The 23,012-nt window shown below is 44.4% G+C and overlaps 2 protein-coding genes across 8 annotated transcripts in view; both read left to right on the top strand.

The window, feature by feature from the left end:
* Positions 1 to 12,841, top strand: part of numb (NUMB endocytic adaptor protein) — a 41,441-nt gene extending 28,600 nt beyond the window's left edge. For 2 of the 5 annotated variants that reach the window (XM_072689459.1, XM_072689461.1), the window contains exons 4-11: positions 5,775 to 5,807; positions 6,495 to 6,569; positions 7,743 to 7,883; positions 8,312 to 8,516; positions 8,798 to 9,082; positions 9,181 to 9,324; positions 9,987 to 10,133; positions 10,476 to 12,841. In XM_072689459.1, the coding sequence (XP_072545560.1) occupies positions 5,775 to 5,807; positions 6,495 to 6,569; positions 7,743 to 7,883; positions 8,312 to 8,516; positions 8,798 to 9,082; positions 9,181 to 9,324; positions 9,987 to 10,133; positions 10,476 to 11,266 (1,821 nt within the window). In that variant the 3' untranslated portion in view covers positions 11,267 to 12,841. The remainder of the gene's footprint in view (positions 1 to 5,774; positions 5,808 to 6,494; positions 6,570 to 7,742; positions 7,884 to 8,311; positions 8,517 to 8,797; positions 9,083 to 9,180; positions 9,325 to 9,986; positions 10,134 to 10,475) is intronic. The other 3 variants (XM_072689462.1, XM_072689463.1, XM_072689464.1) reach the window with 3 other exon arrangements.
* Positions 12,842 to 13,606: 765 nt separating this feature from the next.
* Positions 13,607 to 22,899, top strand: exd2 (exonuclease 3'-5' domain containing 2). 3 transcript variants are annotated; one of them, XM_072689455.1, is made up of 9 exons: positions 13,607 to 13,735; positions 15,342 to 15,747; positions 15,852 to 16,108; positions 17,017 to 17,143; positions 17,380 to 17,672; positions 18,574 to 18,680; positions 18,826 to 18,961; positions 19,376 to 19,786; positions 21,481 to 22,899. In XM_072689455.1, exons 2-9 carry the CDS (start codon positions 15,364 to 15,366, stop codon positions 21,695 to 21,697), a joined length of 1,932 nt encoding a protein of 643 aa, XP_072545556.1. In that variant the 5' UTR covers positions 13,607 to 13,735; positions 15,342 to 15,363; the 3' UTR covers positions 21,698 to 22,899. The 3 variants fall into 3 exon arrangements, with proteins under 3 accessions (XP_072545556.1, XP_072545554.1, XP_072545555.1); XM_072689453.1 differs by having other exon boundaries at positions 15,342 to 15,762; XM_072689454.1 differs by lacking the exon at positions 13,607 to 13,735 and adding an exon at positions 13,744 to 14,370 and having other exon boundaries at positions 15,342 to 15,762.
* Positions 22,900 to 23,012: the final 113 nt, after the last annotated feature.

Here is a 23,012-nt window from a genome sequence, read left to right as displayed (position 1 = left end):
GTGCGGGGAGTAGTGAACATCCTGCTGGCAGGAGACTCATTTTTAATGGCATTAGTGCTGCAGGCTTAAAGATGATGGCTGCTTTTAGAAGACCATTCTGCTGCTGGTTAATGGAGAATGTGGCTTGCAGCCCAGTTCTCTCCTTCACATTTATCTCTCTCTCTCTCTCTCACTTTCTATCTACTGAGTTTTTCTCTTTCTGTCTGTCCTTCACCCATAATATTCGTAGAAAGTTTCAGTAGTGTCCACTCCTTTTTGTACTTTTCTATTGCTATTTATTCCTTTCCTGCTCTGTTGTCAGTGCTGCTCACTCTGTATTGTGCAGGAGTCTCAAGGCAGGAAACCTGGCCAGACCCAATAGCGTGTAGAGTCAAGAAACAGTGGATAGATGTAAGCATGATGCGTGTTTAAGCTACAGCAGACCTCTACTATCTTTACATAAACTCCTACTTGTCTGGAAATGCTCATAAATGGTCTGACAGAGCCTCCTATATGGCCAGAGGGTTTGCGTTTAGCATAATAAAATGGGTGTTTCGAGTCATTCATTTACAGCTTGGTCTTGGCCTGTACGTGATTTGTAGAAGAGGTCGTGGGATGGTTTGTTGTGAGCCAACTAATGGCATGCCTTTGCTTTATCTCGGAGTCTAACTCACATGGCTCAGTAAAACCACACACGTAGCACAGTCTTCAGGAGGCCATAGATTCTGATGTAAACACACATTATACGCTTATGCTCATACCACCTTCTTATCACTGCTGCATCCTGTTTTCAGCCCACATATAGATACTGTTTTGCCTTGTGATGTGCCATGAGACTTACATTTGCACTAATATCAATAACGATCGCTAATACGCACTGGCCTGCTGTTTATTGCGGCATTCACCTCATTCAGCCCCGCCCATTTTTAACTAAAGCAGCTCTTCTGTGTCTGTCAATTAGCTAACTTCAGAAACCAGTGGGTGTTTGTCAACAACATGAACCAGAATAATGGACTAGCACTTTTTTGGGAAGTAGAATAAGTAGAAATTATTCTCTTTTTATTATACTGTTCTTATCTGTATTCCTGGACTGGATTTTGGACCAGCAGCTTTAAGAAATGTTAACATCAGTCATTAGAATGTGGAAAAATGTGACCTGCATCCTCATGATTTTGAGAATGACATGATTGTTGGAGCTAGAGGATTGGATTCTTGTGCTCTACAGTTTACGCAGAACGGTGCAATATAGGAAACAGAAAGCAGAAGGTTTCATTCCTGTCCACCAAGAACAAAAAGCTGAGGCCGCAGTTTCATAGGCTCACCACGACTGGAGAAATGTAGCTTGGTCCGATGTATCTTGATTTCTGTCGAAACACCACAGAATTCAGCCCCAACAGCATAAATCCATGGAACCAACCAGCACTGTGTCAGCAGTCTAGGCTGGTGGAGGTGAAGACCACACCCTGTTTGAGGATTGTTTCTGGCCATGTGCATCCCTGCAAAATCACAATGTACCCTTCTTCTAACTGGTATATCCAGCACGATGATGCAAAATGCATCCAGACCAGAATCTCAAAGGAATGTTTTCAGCTTCTCCTGGACTCCCCAGCACGAAGACCTACGGCTGTTTTGAGAGCAAAAGGAGGCCCTACCTAGTAGCATTCCTAATAAGGTGTGTGTGTGTGTGTGTGTGTGTGTGTGTGTGTGTGTGTGTGTGTGTGTGTGTGTGTGTTGAAGTAGGAATATCTCTCTGACCCACATGGACTGTAATGAGATTTCCTCTCGCTGGAGCTGAGCCACTTGGTTCCTGGAAGCACATGTGTCTGTACACACACTTATGTTTATTGATGTCATCCAGCGTGTGTCTTTTGGGTTCCTGGCATGCTAGGAACTCCTCACATGCTCTGGGCTCGGGCTGCCAGTTGAACTTTGTCTGAACTTTACTCGCAAGCTGGCATTGGACAAACTGTAATTGAGGAGGGGCTCCATATGACCTTTTGATCGAGATCCAGTTCACAGGCAGCCATTTAGGTGTGTGTAAGCGCTAACTCTGTTCAGTCCAGAGATACTCGCATCCTTCTGCTCAACAAGTGTAGGTGTTAGGTTGAAAGTGTGTGATTGGCGTAATAAAATGTTTTGCTGTTTGTCACAAAGGGTAGTTGCATCAGCATGTTTACTCTGTTACCAGGGATTTGTGTGTGTGTGTGTGTGTGTGTGTGTGTGTGTGTGTGTGTGTGTGTGTGTGTGTGTGTGTGTGTGTGTGTGAGAGAGAGAGGGAGAGAAAGTGAGTGAATAAGGGAGTTGAGTGAGTAAGCATTCTTTGTCCTCTGACTCATAGCTTTGAGGAAGGAGACGGAGTATCGTCTGCAGCGTGACATCACACAGTCTGCCGCCCAACACGTCACTCCCTGTTCTGCTGATTGTCATGTAACTTCCTGTCTCCTCCAAACTGTAGCGTGTCTCCTACAAGCTTCCTGTTGCCGGATCAGCGCCCTACCCCAAGTGGTGCTAATATAGATAGTGAGGTTTCTTGAAACTCCGCTTCTCCTCAGCACAAATGCTCCAGGCTTTTTCGCTGGACCTTATTTGTAATATCACAATGTGAAAGGTCAGGGACTAAACTGAGTCTCTTACTCATCTGGACTCCTGTTTAAAGACTTCCATCCCTCATGCAGCTCCTTTTCATTAGTGATCTAATACCTCCTTTTTATTTCCTGCTATAAGCTCCATACCTCTGACTCAGTGACTGCAGTCCTCTTTCCTTCTCTCCCAGTTGAACCAATTTTAAAAGGCCTTTTTTCTGTGCCTGTTATTAGCATTCATAGTTGTATCTTTCTCTTCCCTTGCATATGTGTTTTTTTTATGTATGTATTCTAAATTATGTATGTATTATATTTTTTTTCTAGCAGGTTGTGTTCACAATGACCCACAAAGAGCCTCTTTAATACCCCCCTTTACCCTTAACTTCCCTTAGCTCAATGCCCTTAACCCAATGATCGTAGCCTTTCTTCTGTAGCTGTGAGCGTGAGTGACTCCCTGCATGACTCATACACTCACGCTCGGTGTGTATGGCTAATGGTTCCTTAACCCTTTCTCTCCATTAGACATACCGTATCCTTAACCACAAGCCTGGTAGCAGCTGGCAGCAGGTGAGCTGCTGCCACAGCACCTGTTTAAGGGTATGTTTGTTAGCTCACCAAAGAGAGAGATGGAATGATTGAGCAATAATACACAAGGAAGTGCTCTGCTATGAGATGCTGGCACTGATGTACAGCAGTGGTATTCATAGCTTTTAAAAACTCAAATGAGCAAGAGAAAACGGTTCCAATAATGGTACCAAAGCTGGCTGATGTTGGATTGCAAGTGAATGAGGTGGTCAAACCTGGGGCACTTTCAGATGATAAGCTAGCAGAAGGATCGACTCTTGCTAGGTTGGGAGTACATTGCCACTCAGCTTGCACCACTTTGGTTTGGGTTTGAGCACGCACTCGCTGCAGACTATCCACCTGACTGTCTTCGCATGCAAAGATGTATCTCAGCTCAGGGGTATCCACATCATACAATTTGTTCGGTCAGCGGCGAAATGGGTCAAACTTTGATTGAACTTTGGATGCAGCAGCTGCAGCATGGTGGAAAGATGCAGCAGCAAAGTGGCAAATCTGTGTGGTGCACAGCACTCAAGACTGTGCTGGCGGTCCCCTTGTTCACCTAAGCAGAGTGGTGTCGCCTTCTTTTGATGCTGCACAAAGTGGCTTTGCTGCTTATCATCTGAAACCTCCCCAATGGGAAATTGCACCTGCTATTCAAAACGTCTGCATAATCCAGTTACTGGCATGTGAACAAAGTCATTCAGAGTGGTTTAACGTGAAAGGGTTGATTTGCAGAGAAACCTACCGACTGATTTCTTTACCGTGGTGATAGGAACCAGGGTGTAGCGTAGTGGGTAACAACACGGCCTTCTCCACGCCAGAATAGGGTTTGATTCCCCAGCTGGGCCAGCACACCACACTACAACAATCAGGCTACGTTCACACAGCAAACCAAGTGTCCCAAATCCAATGATGTGATGATGTGATGCCAGCATCACAGGAGCTATCAAGGAGTTCCCGTGGCTGACAGCTGGGCTTATCACTGATGACGTATTTAAGCTCTGTGAAAAGGGCACATTATTTGGTCACGGCCACTTCTTAGATTTGCGTCCTTTAAACTTGTTTTTAAGCTTTTTACACTTATACAGTGAAGTCCTGTTGCAGCGTTTTTCCTGTTTCTTCAAACACGGAATGGTTGCAATATGTGATGACTTCTAATTTTGTTTGAACAAAGACATCAAATATTTATGAGGTCGTTTTTTTCGCTGTCCCGCCACTGGAAAACCTCCCTCGCTGCTATCGTCCATTTTCTGTCACATATGGAGAAAAAGATTTGGGCCACTTTTACCTGCTGTGTGAACTTATCCAGAATGCAGCAACGCTAATGCTAATGCTGTTTGCCTACCTGTGTAACGTGATTCAAATGGCCTCAATATGAATTATTCAAAAGCAACCATGAACCTACACAAGTCTTAGAAATGTGGAACGCTGACACACAGTAATCAACACTGTTCATGTACCGCTCCACCATGAAATGTGTTTTAAAAATGTTGCTGAAAAACAATGTTCCAGACAATCTAGCAGTGTATTCAGAGCCATTTTGTGTAATAGATTTCTGTGAGGTAGCATTTAAAGCAGCCTTATGGGAGAATTGGTATTTCTTGCTCCTGGGTTCCCCCTATAGTTGGGAGGTGTAATTAGTGTTTTGAGCCACCCCTACAGGACACGTTTTACACATGCATTTTTGAACAAGCTGAGAGGAGATCAACATTTAGTTTGAAGCTGTTCTTTTAAGGTAAAAATACTACAGAAACGCTTCAGATGTCTGGTTCCTATCACCACCACTGTAAACATTTGTAAAAATTGACAGATTCCTGTACATTTCCAAAGAACGGATCATTTCTCACCCAACCTCTGTGGGTGATTTTGTTTACATCGTAACTGTTTGATTATGCAGATTTTGTAAGGTCCCTATAACTGGACCTCAGCTTGCCTTGACACTGTTCCATCCTGTCTTCTCTGCTGGTGCTGGTATTTGTGTGTGTGTGTGTGTGTGTGTGTGTGTGTGTGTGTGTGTGTGTGTGTGTGTGTGTGTGTGTGTGTGTGTGTGTGTGTGTGTGTGTGTGGAAAGAAATACAACTGTACCAAACTGAAGGACCGAGCCACGAGTGCTTCTCCTGTAGTTTGGCCAGTCATGCGTTTTTGACTCTTCCTTTTAAAGTCACAGTACATAAGCGTGATGTAGAATCAGATAGCCGGTGGACGTCAAGGCGCTTGGTGATGGTTCCCTGTGCCACCAGTAGGCACGTCACTAACCTAATGGTAACATTAATAACAGTACTAATAACTGTAATAACATCAACTAAAAACAATGACACCTGTGATGTGATCAAGTCAAACACAATGGATGGCTCTCGTGTTGAGCCTGTGGCCTTGCTCACCAGCTAGAAATGTGTGATTTTATTTATTTATTTCCCCCCACACTCTTTTTTGCCTTCTTTCGTCCACTCTTACAAACCTCTCTCAAACCCTTCCCCCCTGCCACACTAGCACCCTTCATATACCACCCTACCCCTCACCCCCACGCACACTCCTCCTGAGTTATCTGGACACACAGGATTTTCTGTAGCACAATCAGTAACACTCTCCTGCCTTGTCCTTCCCACCCCACCCCCCAATCTCCCTTTACCAAATCTTCAATTCCAGGACAGAAAGTTCTTCAAGGGCTTCTTTACAAAAGTAAGTTCTGCTGTGTGGGGCTAGTGTGTTTGGTGCGTGCAAGACTGTGTGTGTTTGTGTGTGTGAGAGAGAAAGAGAACGAGTGTTCCTATACCTCTTATAATTATTCACACTTCAATCACTGCTGGAACAACAAGAAAAAGTGGACCTAATTCTGTGTCCTGCGCGCGTGTGTGCGCGCGTGTGTGTGTGTGTGTGTGTGTGCGCGCGTGTGTGTGTGAGAAAACCGGGTTGAGTGAGGTACTCTTCTCCTTCAACTAGTAAGGGTGAACACCTGGGCTGGGCTGTCCTCAGTAGAGTAAGTGTGTGACCGTGTGTGTGCATATGTGTGAATGTGGGGTAAGGGGAGGGGGGGGCACTGTGTCATTTGCAGTGTTGCTGTTTCTGTCTCTCATTTCCCCTCTTCTCTCACTCTGGTCCCTTCACAAAACACACTGACTCACATTTTTCTTCTTCTTCCTGAATAATCTCCTCAGAGTGGTATTGATGGTTCTTGTTTGCAGGGTCTGTTTGTAGATAAAGGTGTGTCTCTTTTTTGGATGTTTTAAAGAACAGAAGTGTGAACAGACTCAGCGGGAAAGTACTGCGAGTTTCCGTATTCATCTCTCCAGCCAACTCACTTTGTTCTCTCACCCTCTCTCATTCTCTCTTCATCTCCTTCTCTTTCCTCCTCCTTCTCTCCCATAGGCAGGGAAGAAGGCGGTCAGGGCTGTACTGTGGGTATCCGCTGATGGCCTGAGGGTCGTAGATGACAAAACAAAGGTAACTCGCGTCTTCCTGACTGCTTGTGTACACACCTGTGTTTACTCTGCCACAGAGTTGAAGCATGCTTTTCCACTAATCCACATGTTTGTGCTCATCACAGTGTGTGCTCAGTCTGCTTTCCAGTAAGCCCCTGATGGAGTTTAGCTACTAAGTTGCACCCATTGCTCACACAGATGTGCAAATGTGCACACACACACAGCCCCCCCACCCCCCCAGCATTGAGCTGTGGAGCAGTGGAACCGTGTTTTTGGAATGATGGATGGTGCTTTGGGAGTTGGGGGATGAGGTGGAGTGGTTATCAACAGCCTGACCTCAATCCTTGATGCAATCAGACACTCACAGCAGTGCTCCAAAATCTAGTAGAACGCCTTTCCCTCCAACATGAGCAGTAGTCACATCACAGGACCTGCAATATTAAATGAAAAGAAGCACATTTATGCTGCAACTATTTTGTCTGCCTAACGACATTCATTTTACTCCACACTTAGATACAATGAGTACATTTTTAATAATCATGGGGCATGACTGTTGATTTCTGATGACTTTTGGAGAATTTTGGTGAAAGTTCTTCAATATCAGTATATTTATGTTGTATATTGTTCAATATAAATGTATTTAGATTTTATTCAGACTGATTGTCTGTCAGTGTAGAAGTACTATACAAGCTCTGTGCTTTTGTAATCCCCATTCTGAGACTCTTGCCACACGTTAAGGTTGGGCCCAAGCTAATGCACTGGCCATAAGCTAACACAGTAGGCATGATGCAACCATAAGCTACAATGCACTACAATACAATATGATGCGTTGCATTGCGAACCCCTATTAAATCATTTTGGAGACTTGTCGGTTGTTATTGTCTTTCAGGGGTTTCTCTCTCACACATGTTTTTTATAGGAATACTGGGCTTTTGTTTCAGCCTCTGCCTAAAGTAAACAATCCAAGCTGTACTCTATCTAAGCTGACACTGTATTTTAAACATTCGCTTCACAAGCAATATTGGGTCCAGTGGGGCAAAGCGTAACATGGGTTTCTCTGCCACCTAGTGGTGGCAAGTGTGCATTCCTAATGAATAGGGAAGGATGTTAAAAAAAACAAAAAACAAATGTGAATGCAGTTCTGGATTGAGGATTGTTAAATGGTTTCAGTGGAATCTGCTTTTCTTTTCTTCAGGATTTGATTCTGGACCAGACAATAGAGAAGGTGTCATTCTGTGCTCCTGACCGGAACTTTGAACGGGCGTTTTCCTACATCTGCAGAGATGGCACTACCCGACGCTGGATCTGCCACTGCTTCATGGCCGTTAAAGATTCAGTGAGTGCTCCCATTTACGCTGAATGTCGAAGATGAAAGAAAAGACACTCTTCAGTCTAACCCAGTCTGCTCATGCTTTTTATTGATGATCTAAACGCCCTCTCATCTCATTATGATGTCCTTTTCAAGTCTGATAGCAAAGTATTAATGGTCCTTCGTAATCTGACCTTTACCCAAGCCTTGTTTAGCTGCTGCCTGTCTCTGTCCTCTCTCTGAACCTAATAATGGAGTTAGCTGAGGTCCTGCTGGAGCTAAATGCCCAGCGCTGTCGAATAGGCTGCAGTAATCACTGACCCCCTCTCTCTCCACTGCTGTGCTAATCCTATTTCACTTAGTCACTTAGGCTCTGCTAGTAGATGGTTCAGGTAGTGTGAGAACAGAAACACAAGGCTGATCCTGGCATGCATGTGCACGTGTGCTCGTTTCAGGGCGAGCGTCTCAGCCACGCAGTGGGCTGTGCGTTTGCGGCGTGTCTGGAGCGGAAGCAGAAGCGAGAGAAAGAGTGTGGAGTCACGGCCACTTTTGACGCCAACCGTACCACGTTCACACGTGAAGGCTCCTTCCGAGTTACCACGGCAACAGAACAGGCTGAGCGAGAGGAGGTCATGCGGCAATTACAGGATGCCAAGAAAGGTAGGTTTGTTAGCGACAGGGACTAAAATAGAACGCTTTTTAAAATGGCAATCCTGTAGAAAGGATTTGGAGCGAGACTTTTCAGTTTTCAAGGAATTCGGGTCAGTGGTGTAAGATGTAAATAGGCTCAGTAGTTTGGCTGCCCCTGCGCAGCAGGATTGTTCTTAAACTCAGTGAGGCCATTTGCTCTCCTGTTAACACTTCCACTATGTGTTTTATATCTAACCAGCTTTTTTCTGTGGTAAAGTCAGCATGCCGCATGTCGCTGTATGTCTCTGCAGATTCAGAAACCGTCACTGTTAACTCTGGCAGCAACACCGTGAACCCGGCCACAGCCTCCTCTCCTTCTTCTTCCCCTCCACTGACCTTGGCCTCTCAGGAAGCCAACCCCCATGCCATCCCGCGCCGCCACGCCCCCGTGGAGGCGCTGGCACGTCAGGGCTCCTTCCGCGGCTTCCCGGCCCTCAGCCAGAAGACCTCGCCGTTCAAGCGGCAGATGTCGCTGCGCATGAATGATCTGCCCTCCACCATGCAGCGCAAGTCTGACTTCCCCATCAAAAACACAGGTTAGAATTGCTGACCGCATACAGATAATAGGCCATTTTACCTTTCTAAAAACACTTTTAAAGTAGTAGAATTCAGCTAATATTACCTGTTCCATCAGTGCCGGAGGTAGAAGGTGAAGTGGACAGCATCAGTTCACTCTGCACTCAGATCACATCAGCCTTCAGTGGACCTCCTGAGGACCCCTTCTCCTCAGCACCCATGCCTAAACCCAGCTCCTCCCCACAGTCCCCCGCTGCACCAGGTCAGGACCAAAAACACTTGTGCTCTCTGTTGGCAGAGCCAACATGCAGAAAGAGATGCATTTTTTTTTCAGCTTCTCTGCTTTTGAAAGATTTTTATCTTCATGCGTATGAGAGATGTAGGTAAATGTTAGGGCTGGGCAATATAACAGTATCTTACAATTCAAGCATTTCTGTAACTTTTTCTGTAACACTGACCAACTGCATGTTTTAATAAGCAGAATTGTATTGTAGTGCAGTGTGTGTGAAATGCTAATTGAATGTCAGATGAGTTTGTCTGCAGTTTAACCCACCCCTTTGTTGCTGCCCCTCGCACTAGAAATGCCCCTCACACTAGGAGGTCCCCAGCTCCATCACACCACCTAACACAGATCGCTGTTAAACAACATCACTTTAAAAGAGCACCATTTACTCACCTGGAGAGAGCACAGCCAATTGTGCTCTCTGATTCCAGCTGCTGATGGCAAAGCGGCATGGCTTAGGATTCAAATTCGTGACCCCCAGGCCATAGTGGAAGCTGAATGAATAAATAATGTGTATATATTTGGTATTGTGATATGTCTGTGCCATATCACCCAGCCCTAATCAACATAGACGTGTGTGTTCGTGCACGCTCTGCACAGTTCTGCTTGTCTCTAATACACTTTAATATCTGCTACTGTAGTGAATGGCTCAGCGCCTGCCTTCCCTGCTCCTGCTGTCACTGTCACTGCTGCTGCTAACCTCCCAACCTTGCCACCCCCACTACCTGCGAGAGACACTAACCCTTGGTCTAAGACCCCTGCTGCACCCCCTGCAACAGCACATCCTGGTAAGAATGCTTATAGTACATGCTTCCTGACCCTGAAGTAGAGCGGAGATCAAATTGACATTTTGATTAATTCAGTGAATTCGTTTAATGTTGATAATGTCACTCCTAATGCCTAGTGGTCACCAAAACGCCTCCCGGAGATCACACAGCCTGCATCTCCATCCCTAATCTGTCATACCTGATGTTCTGAATGTATAAAAATCAAAAAGTCCTTGATTAGCTGGATTAAATATGAGATATGGGTTGGTGGAAAAAGAGGTCATAGCAAATGTCTGGTTACAGACTTACTGTAACTAATGTTTACAAAAGATCAGTAATCATGTGTTTACTTTGTCTTCAAAGGAGGTGACTGGCCCAGTCCTACACCCGCAGTGGTGGCTCCACCTGCAGCTGTCACGCCTCTCGCAGTCCCTGTGGCTAATCATAAGCGCACCCCATCTGAAGCTGACCGTTGGCTGGAGGAGGTGTCAAAGTCTGTACGAGCCCAGCAGCCTGGATCCAGGACCGCTACTCCCCCCACCCAGCAGCCGTTTGCCACACCCATGCCTGTCCCCATGGCTCCCGCAGCCCCTGTAGCCCCTGTAGCCTTCATGCCTCCCATGCCCTCTGCTGTGCCCGCTCTGCCCCCACACCAGCCCGCCTTCCACGCGCAGGCACCAGCCTCCTACCCAATGTCCAACGGGCTGCCCTACGCCCAGCCAAGTGTGCCCGTAGTCGGCATCACGCCTTCTCAAATGGTGGCCAACGTCTTTGGTTCAGCTACGCAAACCCAGCCGGTGCCCGTGCCCGTACCTGTTCCCCAAACACACACACTGCAGCCCTCGCCTTTCTCTACTCCGCCTTTGGCGCAGTTGGATGCACGTGGTGTGGGCAGTCCATTTGGCAAACCTCCCTTGCCTCCAACAGCAAATCCGGCACTGTTTCAGCCACCCAACGGAAATGCTACATTCAACGGTGCGGACAGCTGGGTAGCTCCCTCCTCCTCAGCGCCCCCTTTCCCACCCCAGCAACAGGCAGACGCCTTCGAGGCCCAGTGGGCTGCTCTGGAGAGCCGCTCACGGCAGCGCACCACTCCATCACCCACAAATCCCTTTTCAAGTGAGCTACAAAAGACCTTTGAGATCCAGCTGTAAAGAAAAAGCAAACTATGGGGTGGGTGCGAGTGGAAAAAGGCTGGCATAGACACGTGAAGGAGAAAATGGATGGTGGGTTGTGGGGAGGGACTAAAAACCAGATGGGACCCTATTGACACTCATACCACTTTAGCCCCGTATCTCTGTCTCATTCTTTTGCTGTCCGTCAGTCTATGTCTAGTGTTAAGTATGAGCTGAGCGGATGACCCGGTGAGCGGGAGGTGCTTCAGTGAAATTTACTGAGGGCACAGTAGCAGGGAGGTGAGGGGGGACACGTGATGCTCAGCTACCGTTCGTTCACTCTGTCTGGTGCAACTGTGGATTCCACACCTTAAACGTGGAAGGCTGATCAACGGCTGACAATGCTACTTGACATTAAAAAACAAAACAAAAAAAAACAAAACAAAACAAAAAGCCAACCTGATTTGGTAACGAACCTCCCGCAGCTATACATTCTTATGTTTTTGGATTTTTTTCCAGTCCTGCCTCCATGCCCCTATCTCCCCATAGCCCAGCTCACAGCACCCCCTAGCAGAGAGGGGCTGAACGGCTGCTCCTCCCATCTGAAGGACAGAGGCACTGAGAGAAGAACTGAGCTTCCAGATTTGGGAAGTTTTCATAAAACTTCCTAATCAGAAGAAGAACTGAGAGAATGCCAAAATCTTTATTTTTATGCATTAAGTATATTTTAAATAGCTTTGGAATATAACGAGAAGTTGTAAGTAATCTTGCCAAAGGTGCAGGCTACAGTGGAAATGATTTTGTGTGTATACAGGAAATGAGCATATATTATATAGATATATCTAGAGAAATAAAACAAATCTATATTCATTATTAAACACATTGAGCTCAAGTTAAAACTCATGTGTTGTATAAAGAGAGACTGAGCAAAGGGAGGTTTTTTGTTTTTTTTATCTCATTGCCGTATATATAACATCCCATTGTGGATGTGCATCCCTCTGTAAATAATGAATCATTGCAACTACAATCATCATCGTGGACTCTGATGAAATGGGAGATCTCTCAATGCTCTCATATCTCTGCTGGTTTATTTTCTCATTTTGTACTATAGCGCTCAGTACTTTTGATTTTTCTTCCACTGCCTACATTAATTGAATGTTTTAGGGGGTTTGGGGGGGCTTTTAAAACTTATTTTAACACTATCGACAATGTCATCTCCAGCCACTTGTTTTTGTTTTATTTTCTAATGAAGATATCTCTGCACATTGCACAAGCACTATTGTAGTTGATTTGGCCATTTGGATAAGAAGGGCCAGTGCACTGCATTGGTGAGCCATAATGCCTGAAGACAACTGAGGTTTACCAGAGATCTCTCTGAAATGACCTGTGGTCTTAAACTAGTTGCTGCGAGGAGGGGAAAGGGGAAAGTCAAGGCATTTTTGCAGTGTCTCTTCTTTTTTTTATCGACCCTGTGGAGACATTTGGTTCTGTTTTAGTTGTTTGTTTTATTTCTCCTCATTTTGTAAGTAATTCATTATTTTATTCCACTTCTTTCCAGAAAAAAATTAGATCTAAAAGATTGAATAAAATGATGGTGGTGGAGGACTACAGTCAGACATGTCTCTGTTTTTTTTTTCATATTGCGTCAGTGTGATTTGTGTGAGAGTCAAAAAGGGGATAATGTACATAATCATCACTGTTTTCTATTTGTTAATTATTAATTATTTCACTTGGTTCCAACTCCAGTCTCTTTTAGTTTTGCACTTTTTGCAAGTTTTGAGTCAAATATAAAAGTTCATTGCTTTCCGTTACTTTTATAAACTTGTCACTCCAAGCCAACTCTGGCCAGACTATTACCATTAATGTCCGGTGCTCTTCCTAAAAAAATCACAATTGTGAATTAGCTGTGCCAAAGTGCCCCCAAGTGTGAGTGTTAGGAATGGGTGTGTGTGGGTGTGTGGTACCTTGCGATGGACTGATGCCCTGTCTAGGGTAGGCTCCGGACTCTGTGTAACCCTGATCAGGAAGAAGGGGATAAGAGAATGAATGAATGAATGAATGAATGAATGGCTACTGCAAAGAAAACTGTTATTAAGCAAAGGAAACCCCTCAAAGAACCGTCCCCCAAAAATCCATCTTCACCATTTTCCCAAAGTTCCAACAACATTCAAGATTTGTCATTTAAAGAAGAGAGTGCACCATTAAGAAGCAAACTTCAGACACTAACCTTCACTACATTTGGAGTGTGATGGAAATATGTTTCAGTGGGATGTGTAGGTTACTGTTGTTATCAGCACTGAAGCGCCGTCTGCCTGTGGGGGCGCTGTGGTGTGAGCGCTACACTCAGTTATGTGGTAGATATAGAGGCGGAAGAAGAAGCGTTGCAGCTGTTCATTATCCCAACCAAAGCGAGTGTGTTAGTGAGAGAGTGAGAGCGCGCGCGCATGTGTGTGTGCGCGCGTGCAGTGTTATTTAGTGAGGTTTGGATCACAGCGCTCACAGCTCCGGGTGAGTAGCTAACGTTATATGGGCTAATGATCGCTCCACAGTGGCCTGAGAGGATATGAAGGGATCTGGTGCTGTCAGCGTTTGGGCGCTAATTCCATAAAGCTGCATTACAGCTACAGCAGCGAGCGCGTGCAGGAGTCGTTGCTAGAGACTCACCAGGTCCAGGAGCTGGCTGGAACGGTAACGTTAGCTAGCTAGCTAGCGCTACGCCAGCACACACACTTAATGCGGAGAAAGAGACTAAACTCAGAATAGTAGCTAATACTTGTGTTTACAGCACACTTCGAGAACTTACATTCAGTTAACGCCACTGTCGAGGAGAATGAGTGACTGCTGGGGAGCCCTGAGCCTCCCTCGCTTCAGTTCTAACAGTCTGTGGACGGAGGACACTTTAGTTGTCGCTTTGGAGCTTTTCAACGTTTCAGACCCCAGTTTCTCAGCGTAGGTCAAGCAATTTAGGCAAATACAGGAGTGTAATCACAGATACAGTCTCTGTGGAGCGCTGTAAAACTCCATGTAACGTTACATTAGACGTTGAGTAGCGGTTGGTGGTAACGGCGCCGTCCTGCTCCTCCTCGCTCCCTGAAGCGGTCGCTGTTTACTGGCTCCTAATCCAAAGCCCTGCTGTGATCCAGGTAGGCTAGCTAGCTACTGAGCTGCTGCTGCTGCTGCTGCTGCAGCTCGTAGAAGTGTTTCTCTGCTGTTTTCGCAGGGGGTTGAATGTCCTATTCCACCTTAACCGGTGCAGCAGTTCCTTTGGATATTGGGTTGAATACAGGGTGGGTGGTTTCTGTCATTTAAGGGGGGGATAGAAAACCCCCCTCAAGAAGTTCACTTCAGATTCTCCCCTTTAACTGCATCCGCAGGGGGGCACACAGCAGGTGGTGCCCATGACAAGAAGTGACAACCTGCCTAATGAAAAATTCACCATTAAAAGACTATATATATATATATATATATATATATATATATATATATATATATATATATGAGAGAGAGAGAGTCTTTTATATATATATATATATATATATATATATATTAGTCTTTTAAATATATATGTGTGTATATATGTATATATATATATATATATATATATATATATATATATATATATATATGTATGTATATATATATGTATGTATGTGCACTCATTCAGAAATGACAGCATAATGGTTCTGTATAGTTCTGAGATTTAATAATTAAGTAAGATGTAAACAAAGTAACAGTAACTAAGTCTGGTGCCTGAGACTGTTTTGCAATAATTAGAGATATTGGCTTAACATTTTTAATGGTGAAGAGGTAGTGCTATATGTAGGATGTTGTAAAGCAAAATACAACACCCTGGTTCTCCACTGTTTTGCCCTCAAAATGTAATATAACAATGCCTTATCCTTTTATTTACTATCTAAACCCACAAATATCTGTGCTGTAAACATCTTAACCCCTGCTTTCTATCACCACTATAGTAAAGAAGTCCTCAAACCACTCCTAATGACATTGTTTGTTTCAAATGTTATGATTTGTGTAGAAAGTTCAGAAATTGGTGAAATGCATTTACTTTTAGTATGATCACCCTATCCTTAACCTGTTTATGATGTCCTAACAGAGAACTGCTGCAACCCTTAAAGATGTCCAGACAGAGTACCCTCACTGCAGCAGTGGCCACCATGTTAGGAGCTATGCTTGGAGGCCTGTTCCTGTGGCACACCATATACACACAGAAGAGAAAAGCCCTGAAAAGCCCCAAAAAGCAGAACCCCCTGCCTGTGGAACAGCTCGGACCTGTGGAATGTACTACAGCTCCAGTTCAACAATTACAACCTAAGCCCACACCGCCACCGCCACCACTACCACCTCCAAAAACTCTGACATGTATTTCAGTGCCATCTATCGAGAAGTTGCTTGAGGTCCCAGCGGTGGTGGTGAGCTCCTCAGAAGAATGGGATGAACTCTGGCCGTCGTTCCAAAAGGACCTGGCTGTCTTTCCTGTTCTGGGTTTGGATTGTGAATGGGTAAAGAGCATGCGTGTAAGAGGGACTCTACAAGTGTTGGGAGTTGAAAAATCCCCTGCTCTTAGAAATTGTCCTCCCTCACAAGTTGTTTGTCTTGCCCTCAGGTGTCCATCAAAGGGAAAGCATGTGCGGTGTCCTTGCTCCAAATGGCTACGTATTCTGGCCGCTGTATGCTGGTCAGACTGCTGGCGTTTCGCGATGCCCAGCTGTCTCTGCCCAATGGCCTGCTGCAGGTCCTGCGGGACCCTCATGTGCTAAAGGTGGGGGTGGGCTGTTATGAGGATGGCAAGCGCCTGGCCCATGACCACGGCCTGGCTCTGGTGTGCACGGTGGACTTGCGATACCTGGCCCTTAGACAAAGGTAATGATAATTCAGGAATGTGCTCTCATTCAGAAATTAAAGCATAATGATGCTTCATTAAAAATAAATGAAGGGTCTGTATAGTTCTGAGACTTGTTACAGTAGCAGAACCCTAAAGAATACTATAAGCGGTTTCAATTCAAACTGAAGAAGCCCTTAGCAATGGCAAGAATCCTATTCACAAGTCTACAATCAATGCCTAAAGCTGTGGTTCTCAACCTTGGACCTGGAGGACAGCCTATCCTGAACGTATAGTGATTTCCTGTTCTATAATACTACCTTCAACTCAGTGAGGGCTTGTTAATTCTCTGATTAGCTAAATTAGATGTGTTTGGAGCAAAGTAAACACTAAAATGTGCAGAGCAGGGTTGATAATCACTTGCCTAAAGAACCTTATAGAATATTTTCTATGGGCATATAGCGACTCTTTATTTATTTATTTATTTATTTATTTTAAATAATAGGTTGAGTAGGGCTGGCATTGAAAGACATTTTTTTGTTATTCCCCAAGCTGATATTGAAATATTAAGTATTGACAGATATAGATCAGATATGTCCTCTTTAAAAACCTACTAAGCTTGAAGGAGCTACTTTTGAGTGAGTGTTTGTGGTGTTTTGGGCTGTTTTTCTTTGTTTCCATTTTAATATTGAATCCAGCAGTTTCTGCTGATATCATGCCGATACACATTGACAGTATTAACGTATATGTATATAGAGAATTTACCAGTGTAACATTGGTTCAAGATTCACAGTGATCTGTTAGTTTTGCATTTATTTAGTAGATCTCTTTGACCTTTAGTGATGATTGTGTTGCACACATTTTAACTTCAGTATGAAGTTTTCTCTTTATGAAATATTGGTGAGATGAGATTAAGTGAATGTGTGCTCATGTCCTCTGGATGATGAAGGCATGCTGTGCTGAATAATGGACTAAGTCTAAAGTCCCTGGCTGCAGACCTACTCAACGTCAGCCTGGACAAATCACTGGAGCTGCGCTGTAGCAACTGGGAGGCTGAGCACCTAACCCAGCAGCAGGTGGAGTACCTCTCCTCATCCCCTTTCCCATACTCGATCTAGTTGATCCAATGTTTGTTTTAGTGAAAGCAGGCACTATGCATGTGAAAAGTACTCTGGAGTCTGAGTCAAAAATGAAGATTTTTAGATTTGAGGTTATTCTGGAAGGAACAAGTTAGCAAAAAATCCAGTTAACCTGACTGATCAAATGTCGTTACTCACCTCATGGGCTTGTCCGTTCTCTTTGCTTGTGCTAGATGGTGTATGCAGCACGTGATGCCCAGGTGTCCATTTCCCTCTTTCTCTACATGCTGGGCTTCCACTCTGAACCCTGTATGTTAAGTGAGGGGGAGACCGCCTACTCAAAGCTGGCCTCATCCTGCCAGGGTTTGGTAGACGTACCGTTCAGGACACGTAGTGAAGGAGACGAGGGTGAGCGCAGGCGCAGGAACCGCAGGTCTACTGTGGACAGTCCCGAGTCTGGAGACCAGCAAGTACCAGACCCTCGCAGAAACAAGCGCAAACCTCTTGGGGTTGGATATTCAGCTAGGTAAGAGCAACAGATGGTAAAAGCAGTAGAGTGTTGAAGGTGGAATTTGAGAAGCTGTGAATTACGGGAAGTTTAACCATACAAAAATCACATTACTTCTGGTGGCTGTTAGCATTTTAGTTTTTTTTAATATTATTTACCCATAGTGTAATGCATCCTATTTGTCACTGTACAGTAATTTAACTGGCACGTTTAGTATAAATATCAGGTTTTCTTTTGCCATTTTAGAGTAGGGTTTAGGTGTCTAGTTTAGACTCTCAACGTGGTGCTGTGGGTTGGTTCAGGCTCAAAGAGAAAGTTTCTGTGTTGAATGCAGACCCCCATTTCAGATCCAATTAAAGAGCTAATGACTGCTCTGATGAAGAGATGTGCCATCATCCTGATCTTGGCAGATGCTTTAAAAATATTGGCTCTGGACAGATTTGGCTAATGTTGGGAAATGTGTGTTTTGTACTCCAGCATTTTTCATTTTATTGCATTTGTGATCCAGAGAAATGATGCTGTAATTTGTAGCCAGTAATGCTGATTCAGGTACAATTAGTCTCCATAATGTTCCCATATCAGCAGATCTTGCACAATCGTAGTAGGTCTATCTTAAACCTTAAATGCTGTCCATTCTTTTGTCAGTTTTACTCATTATATGTCCTACAACATAGAAAACTATATAAACAAAGCCTGTTGAGAGGACTTTTGATGTGGTCGCAATGTTTACCCATTACTTTGGTGCAGTTATTATTACTTTAATTACTAATCTACATTAGCCTCAGCTTCAGTTCAAGGCTAAATGAAAGAAGCAAACTATTACAGCCTGTTGAGTGTGCATTTTCAATTGCCCTTTAATCAGAGTGTGAGATCACTCTTTACAAAAAGTAAATCACACTTTTTGTCTCTGCCTCCCCAGGAAATCCCCCCTGTATGATAACTGCTTTCTTCATGCGCCCGATGGCCAACCACTCTGTACATGTGACAAGAAAAAGGCGAAATGGTACCTCGACAAAGGAATAGGAGGTACGTTCTCACAAATAAACTGACTTGATACTTCCTTAAGCAGACGTGTTGTGAATGACCTGAATTTGTCAACAAAGCTTTCAAAACAGTCTCATGCACTGCTGTCTGCATAGTGTTGATGAATGCCTCTGCCTCTCCTTTTCAGAGCTGATCAGCGAGGAACCTTTTATCGTGCGTCTGCTGTTTGAGCCGTCAGGCCGTCCCGACTCACAGAAGGACTACTACCTAACAGCAAAAGAAAATCTGTGTGTGGTGTGTGGAAAAGCAGAGTCCTACATCAGGTTTGTCCTCTGCACCGTGTATCTACACACACTATGGGCAAGGCACCATCACACTTATGAACAAATATATTGATTATTTTATTGCAAAATCATCCCTTTGTGGCTATAACAGCCTTCACTATTCGAGGGTTTCCACAAGATTGAATGATACAATAATAGCACTTATGGTTGGCTGGGGCAGTTCTAGCAAGGCAGAAATTGTTGCAGTTAAGGTGGCACTGACTATGACTGTGCTACATTTTAAAGTCACTGAGAGCTTCAGTAAAACTTGCTCTTCTGCCAGTGTTTGTGGAGATTGCATGGCACACCCGTTATCTAAAACACCTGAACCTGAATGAGGGGAGTCCAAATACTTTTTCCTTATATGGTGTATGTGTATATCAAATCTGAGCTACATTGTCCTCTCTCTATCAGAAAGAACATCGTTCCACACGAATACAGACGCCACTTCCCAGCCGAGATGAAGGACCACAACTCCCATGACATCCTGCTGCTGTGTACTTCCTGTCATGCAGCGTCCAATGTCTATGATGGCTTCCTAAAGCAGCAGCTGGCTGATGAGTACTCTGCCCCTCAGGGCTGTGAGGAAGGGGTGAGGATGCTGGAAGATTCTGACCGCCGTCGGGTTCGCTCGGCTGCCCGTGCCCTCCTCAGCGCTGGAGAGAGCATGCCGGACACCAGACGAGACGAGCTCCTGTCACTCATCCGCACTTTCTTCTCTGAGAAGGAGGAAGGCGTGGTCATAGAGGAGGAAGGCTTGGTCACAGAAGAGAAAGGCGAAGTCACAGAGGAAATGCTACAGACAGTTGCTAACCTGGAGACCAGGTGAGAGAAGGGAGCATTGACATGAACATGCTGTTGACAAGTTAAGCTGGGCACTGACAAGTTAAGATCACGTTAACTGGTCAAGAGTGTGTGATGCTCACAAGGCCATTTAAGAATCATCTTTGTGCTGAGATGCTTTGGAAAACACAGCCCAGAGTTAGTAAGAGTGTTTGCTTAGACTCTTTCTAATGCACATTAACAATAATTCTGCCCTTAGGGAAGCATACTGGTTATGTTTTGACCCTCAATTTATGAACAGCTATAAATATTGAAAATCGATCAAAAAAATTGTGTTTTAAAACTAGTAAAATATTTTCAGAGCAGAAACTTTCACATGGTTAAACAATTGCTCCAGCTATTGAATATGTATAACTTGCATATATAAAATGTATCATTTTAAAATGGATAAATTGTTTGGTGTAAATAAAATTGTAGACCTATAGGGCAAGAAGGAAGCAAGAGGGCTCTTGGTTTAAACATGCGCATTTGGGACAGACTCCTCTGACAAGCAGAGTCTGCATGTGGTCATCTCTTGGTACCAGAGTCTGTTCAGGAGTCTGGCATCTGCCTGTTTCTTCCATTATACTAAATGTGAAAACACTAGAGGGCGCTCCTGAGCGAGTGCTATGCAGACGAATGGGGCTAAACGGCTAAAAATGGCAAGGTTTTTTGTAAAGTATATTTCTGTTTCTACAGCAAACAGGTTTAGGGCAGAGGGCGCTAGCTAGCATTCTGGCTATTGAGTGCTGACCTGGCAGGGGAGCTGAACCACTCTGTCAGACAGAGTAGACCAGGGATGGGCAATTCCAGTCCTGAAGGGTCAGATTCCTGCACAGTTTTGTGCTTTTTTTCCTGCTCAAGGACACCTGACTCTCCCGGTGAATCATCAGAGCAGAACCCTTAAGGCGGTATCGTCAAGATACTTCATGTTACCATGGTTACAAATTTTGTCTTTCATTTAGGAGGATGAGGGAGGGTGTGCTGGCTGTGAAAACAGATAAACACAGCAGTGTCTAATGAGAGAAATCTACTGGCTCCTTAAATTTACTTAAAATGTGTGGAAAAGAGTGTGTTAATCCTCGCACAGAGTTAGTCTCTTTGCTTGTGTTTTTCTTCACGGCAGTTAAGTGAAAGAGTGAAAAGATTGTTCAGCAGATCATTTTGGTGTCTACTGTTTGTCCTCTGAGTATAAAGTAGTCGTTTATTCAGCAGATTGAGGCATAATTTGAAAGAGCTCTATTAATCTTAAGTAAAGAAACCAGACACCTGTTGAATGGTGGTACCAGGGTGGATCACTGGTATTTTGCATATTTATCTTAAGATCTGAACAAACAAATAAAAATGGCTTTGGGCAGTAAAGTAAATTTCAATCCCTTTTTTGACTGCAGTGTGAATGTAGCCTAATTGATGCAGATTGGAGGTAAAATGCAGATGTTTAGAATAGGACTTATTTGGAATGTGGTCTCCTACAACCCTGGAGGTCTACCTTCCTTTAGGTTTTACCTCCATCACAAATCTACCTTGCCTCCATTAAGCTAATCAACAACTTCTGAAGGTAGTATTTAAAAGTATCAGCTGGGATCGATTAGAGTTGAAGGTTTGATAATCACTAATTTACAGAACTTTCTGACTTGCTGTAATTGCGTGGCACTCAGTGGCTCCCTAACCTCTGGTCCATCTTTGTGCATCTGCAGGATATTTAATGAGCATTACGTCCCACACGGGTTGAAGGTCGTGCGAGCGTACGCCGAACACGGGCTGCAAGGTCTGATTGATCTGGAGCGCCGCTGGCGCCAGCACTTCCTGTCCAGTATGCAGCCCAGCCACCTTCCCCCTCTGTGGTCTGTGGACCACAACCACGAAAAGTACCTGCGCAAGTACGGAAAGGACCTGGTCATCAACCTGAACTGACGCAGACCACCCAATACCCCCCTCCCTCCCCCCCTCGTGCTCCTCTCTCGCACAGCAGACTTTGCAGTTTCTCCCTGCAGGTAGGAGGGTCACTGCGGTGTGGGTCGGACCCGGGCGGTCTCACCCCAAAACCTGTGATGTCATTTCAGTGTGTTCCAAAGAGATGGAGACTTGGCCTGGCTAGTGCCAGATCCAATACCGAATCCTGTATGAGCTGAGCCTAGCGGTAGTGCAAAGACTGAAGAGACTAGCCAGAGGCTCTCGCACTTGGACCTGGAAGTCACTGTGGTGAATGGCGGATCACTAAGCAAGAAGACGGAGAAAGAAAAAAAAAAAAAACAAGGAAGATGAGGGTTAAAGACATTTATGTGCACACTCCTTTAGAAAAAAGAAATATTTGTGGTGGGAGAACAGTTCTCAGCTTTCCAGAAAATGAAATCGATATATTTTAAACAGCCCAAACCGACCTAATTTCTTAAAAATAACTTAAAATAAAATGTATGTAGTCTAAAATTACTGCAGGTTTGTGGCCCTATTAAATATTTTGAATAAGCGTGTGGTTAAATCAGTTGTTTTGCCTTATGGGGCTCTTGATTGTGGTCCTAATACTCTTTTCTTGCCCCACATCTGAATAATTGCTGTTACACTATTTGTCAGTCTTTTATAATAGATTTGACATGACTATAAACTGGACACTTCTTTACGGTTAACTCACCTGCAGGGTTTTCAGAACCTTCTAGGCTCTCTGGTTGATGAACCTTTAACCAGTTTGAATGTAGGGTATGGAAGGATGTGACCACTCCTTTATTTTGCATTCCTCTACGGCCCCTGGTCAGTCAGGACACCTCTAACTACAGACCATTTTTCTTTACCCCTGTCTTGACCAGGGACATATCCATGATTTGGCTTGTTGTGTGAAGGCAACGTGATCAAGTTCTGATTTGTGACGTACTTGAGGATATAAAGGTTCATCCAACCAGAGAGATGCGGCTCTGTGAGCAGTAATAAAAGGAAGTTGGTCCTGAAACCTGTAATCCTTTAAGAGGACACTGATTTCCACATTTGAGCACGGAAAATACTTTTGATTTGACTGAAGAAGAAACACTACGGTTTAATTTTATTTACATTTATCCAGATGTAACCCCATTAAAAGCTGCTGTGTTTCCTTAAACAGTTAATAAAAAAGAATTATTTAATGTTAAGACGTGTCTTTTGTGAGAGTGCTTTGGAAAGCATGAGAACTTCTGCTCACCCCATGGCTCACCCCATTTCAACACACAGATCAACACAGAGCAATTCCATTCACCATTTTACT

Source organism: Salminus brasiliensis, chromosome 10 (genome assembly GCF_030463535.1).
Source record: "Salminus brasiliensis chromosome 10, fSalBra1.hap2, whole genome shotgun sequence".
Taxonomy (NCBI): domain Eukaryota; kingdom Metazoa; phylum Chordata; class Actinopteri; order Characiformes; family Bryconidae; genus Salminus; species Salminus brasiliensis.
The sequence above is the reverse complement of the archived record's forward strand: the minus strand, read 5'-3'. Positions and strand labels throughout refer to the sequence as shown.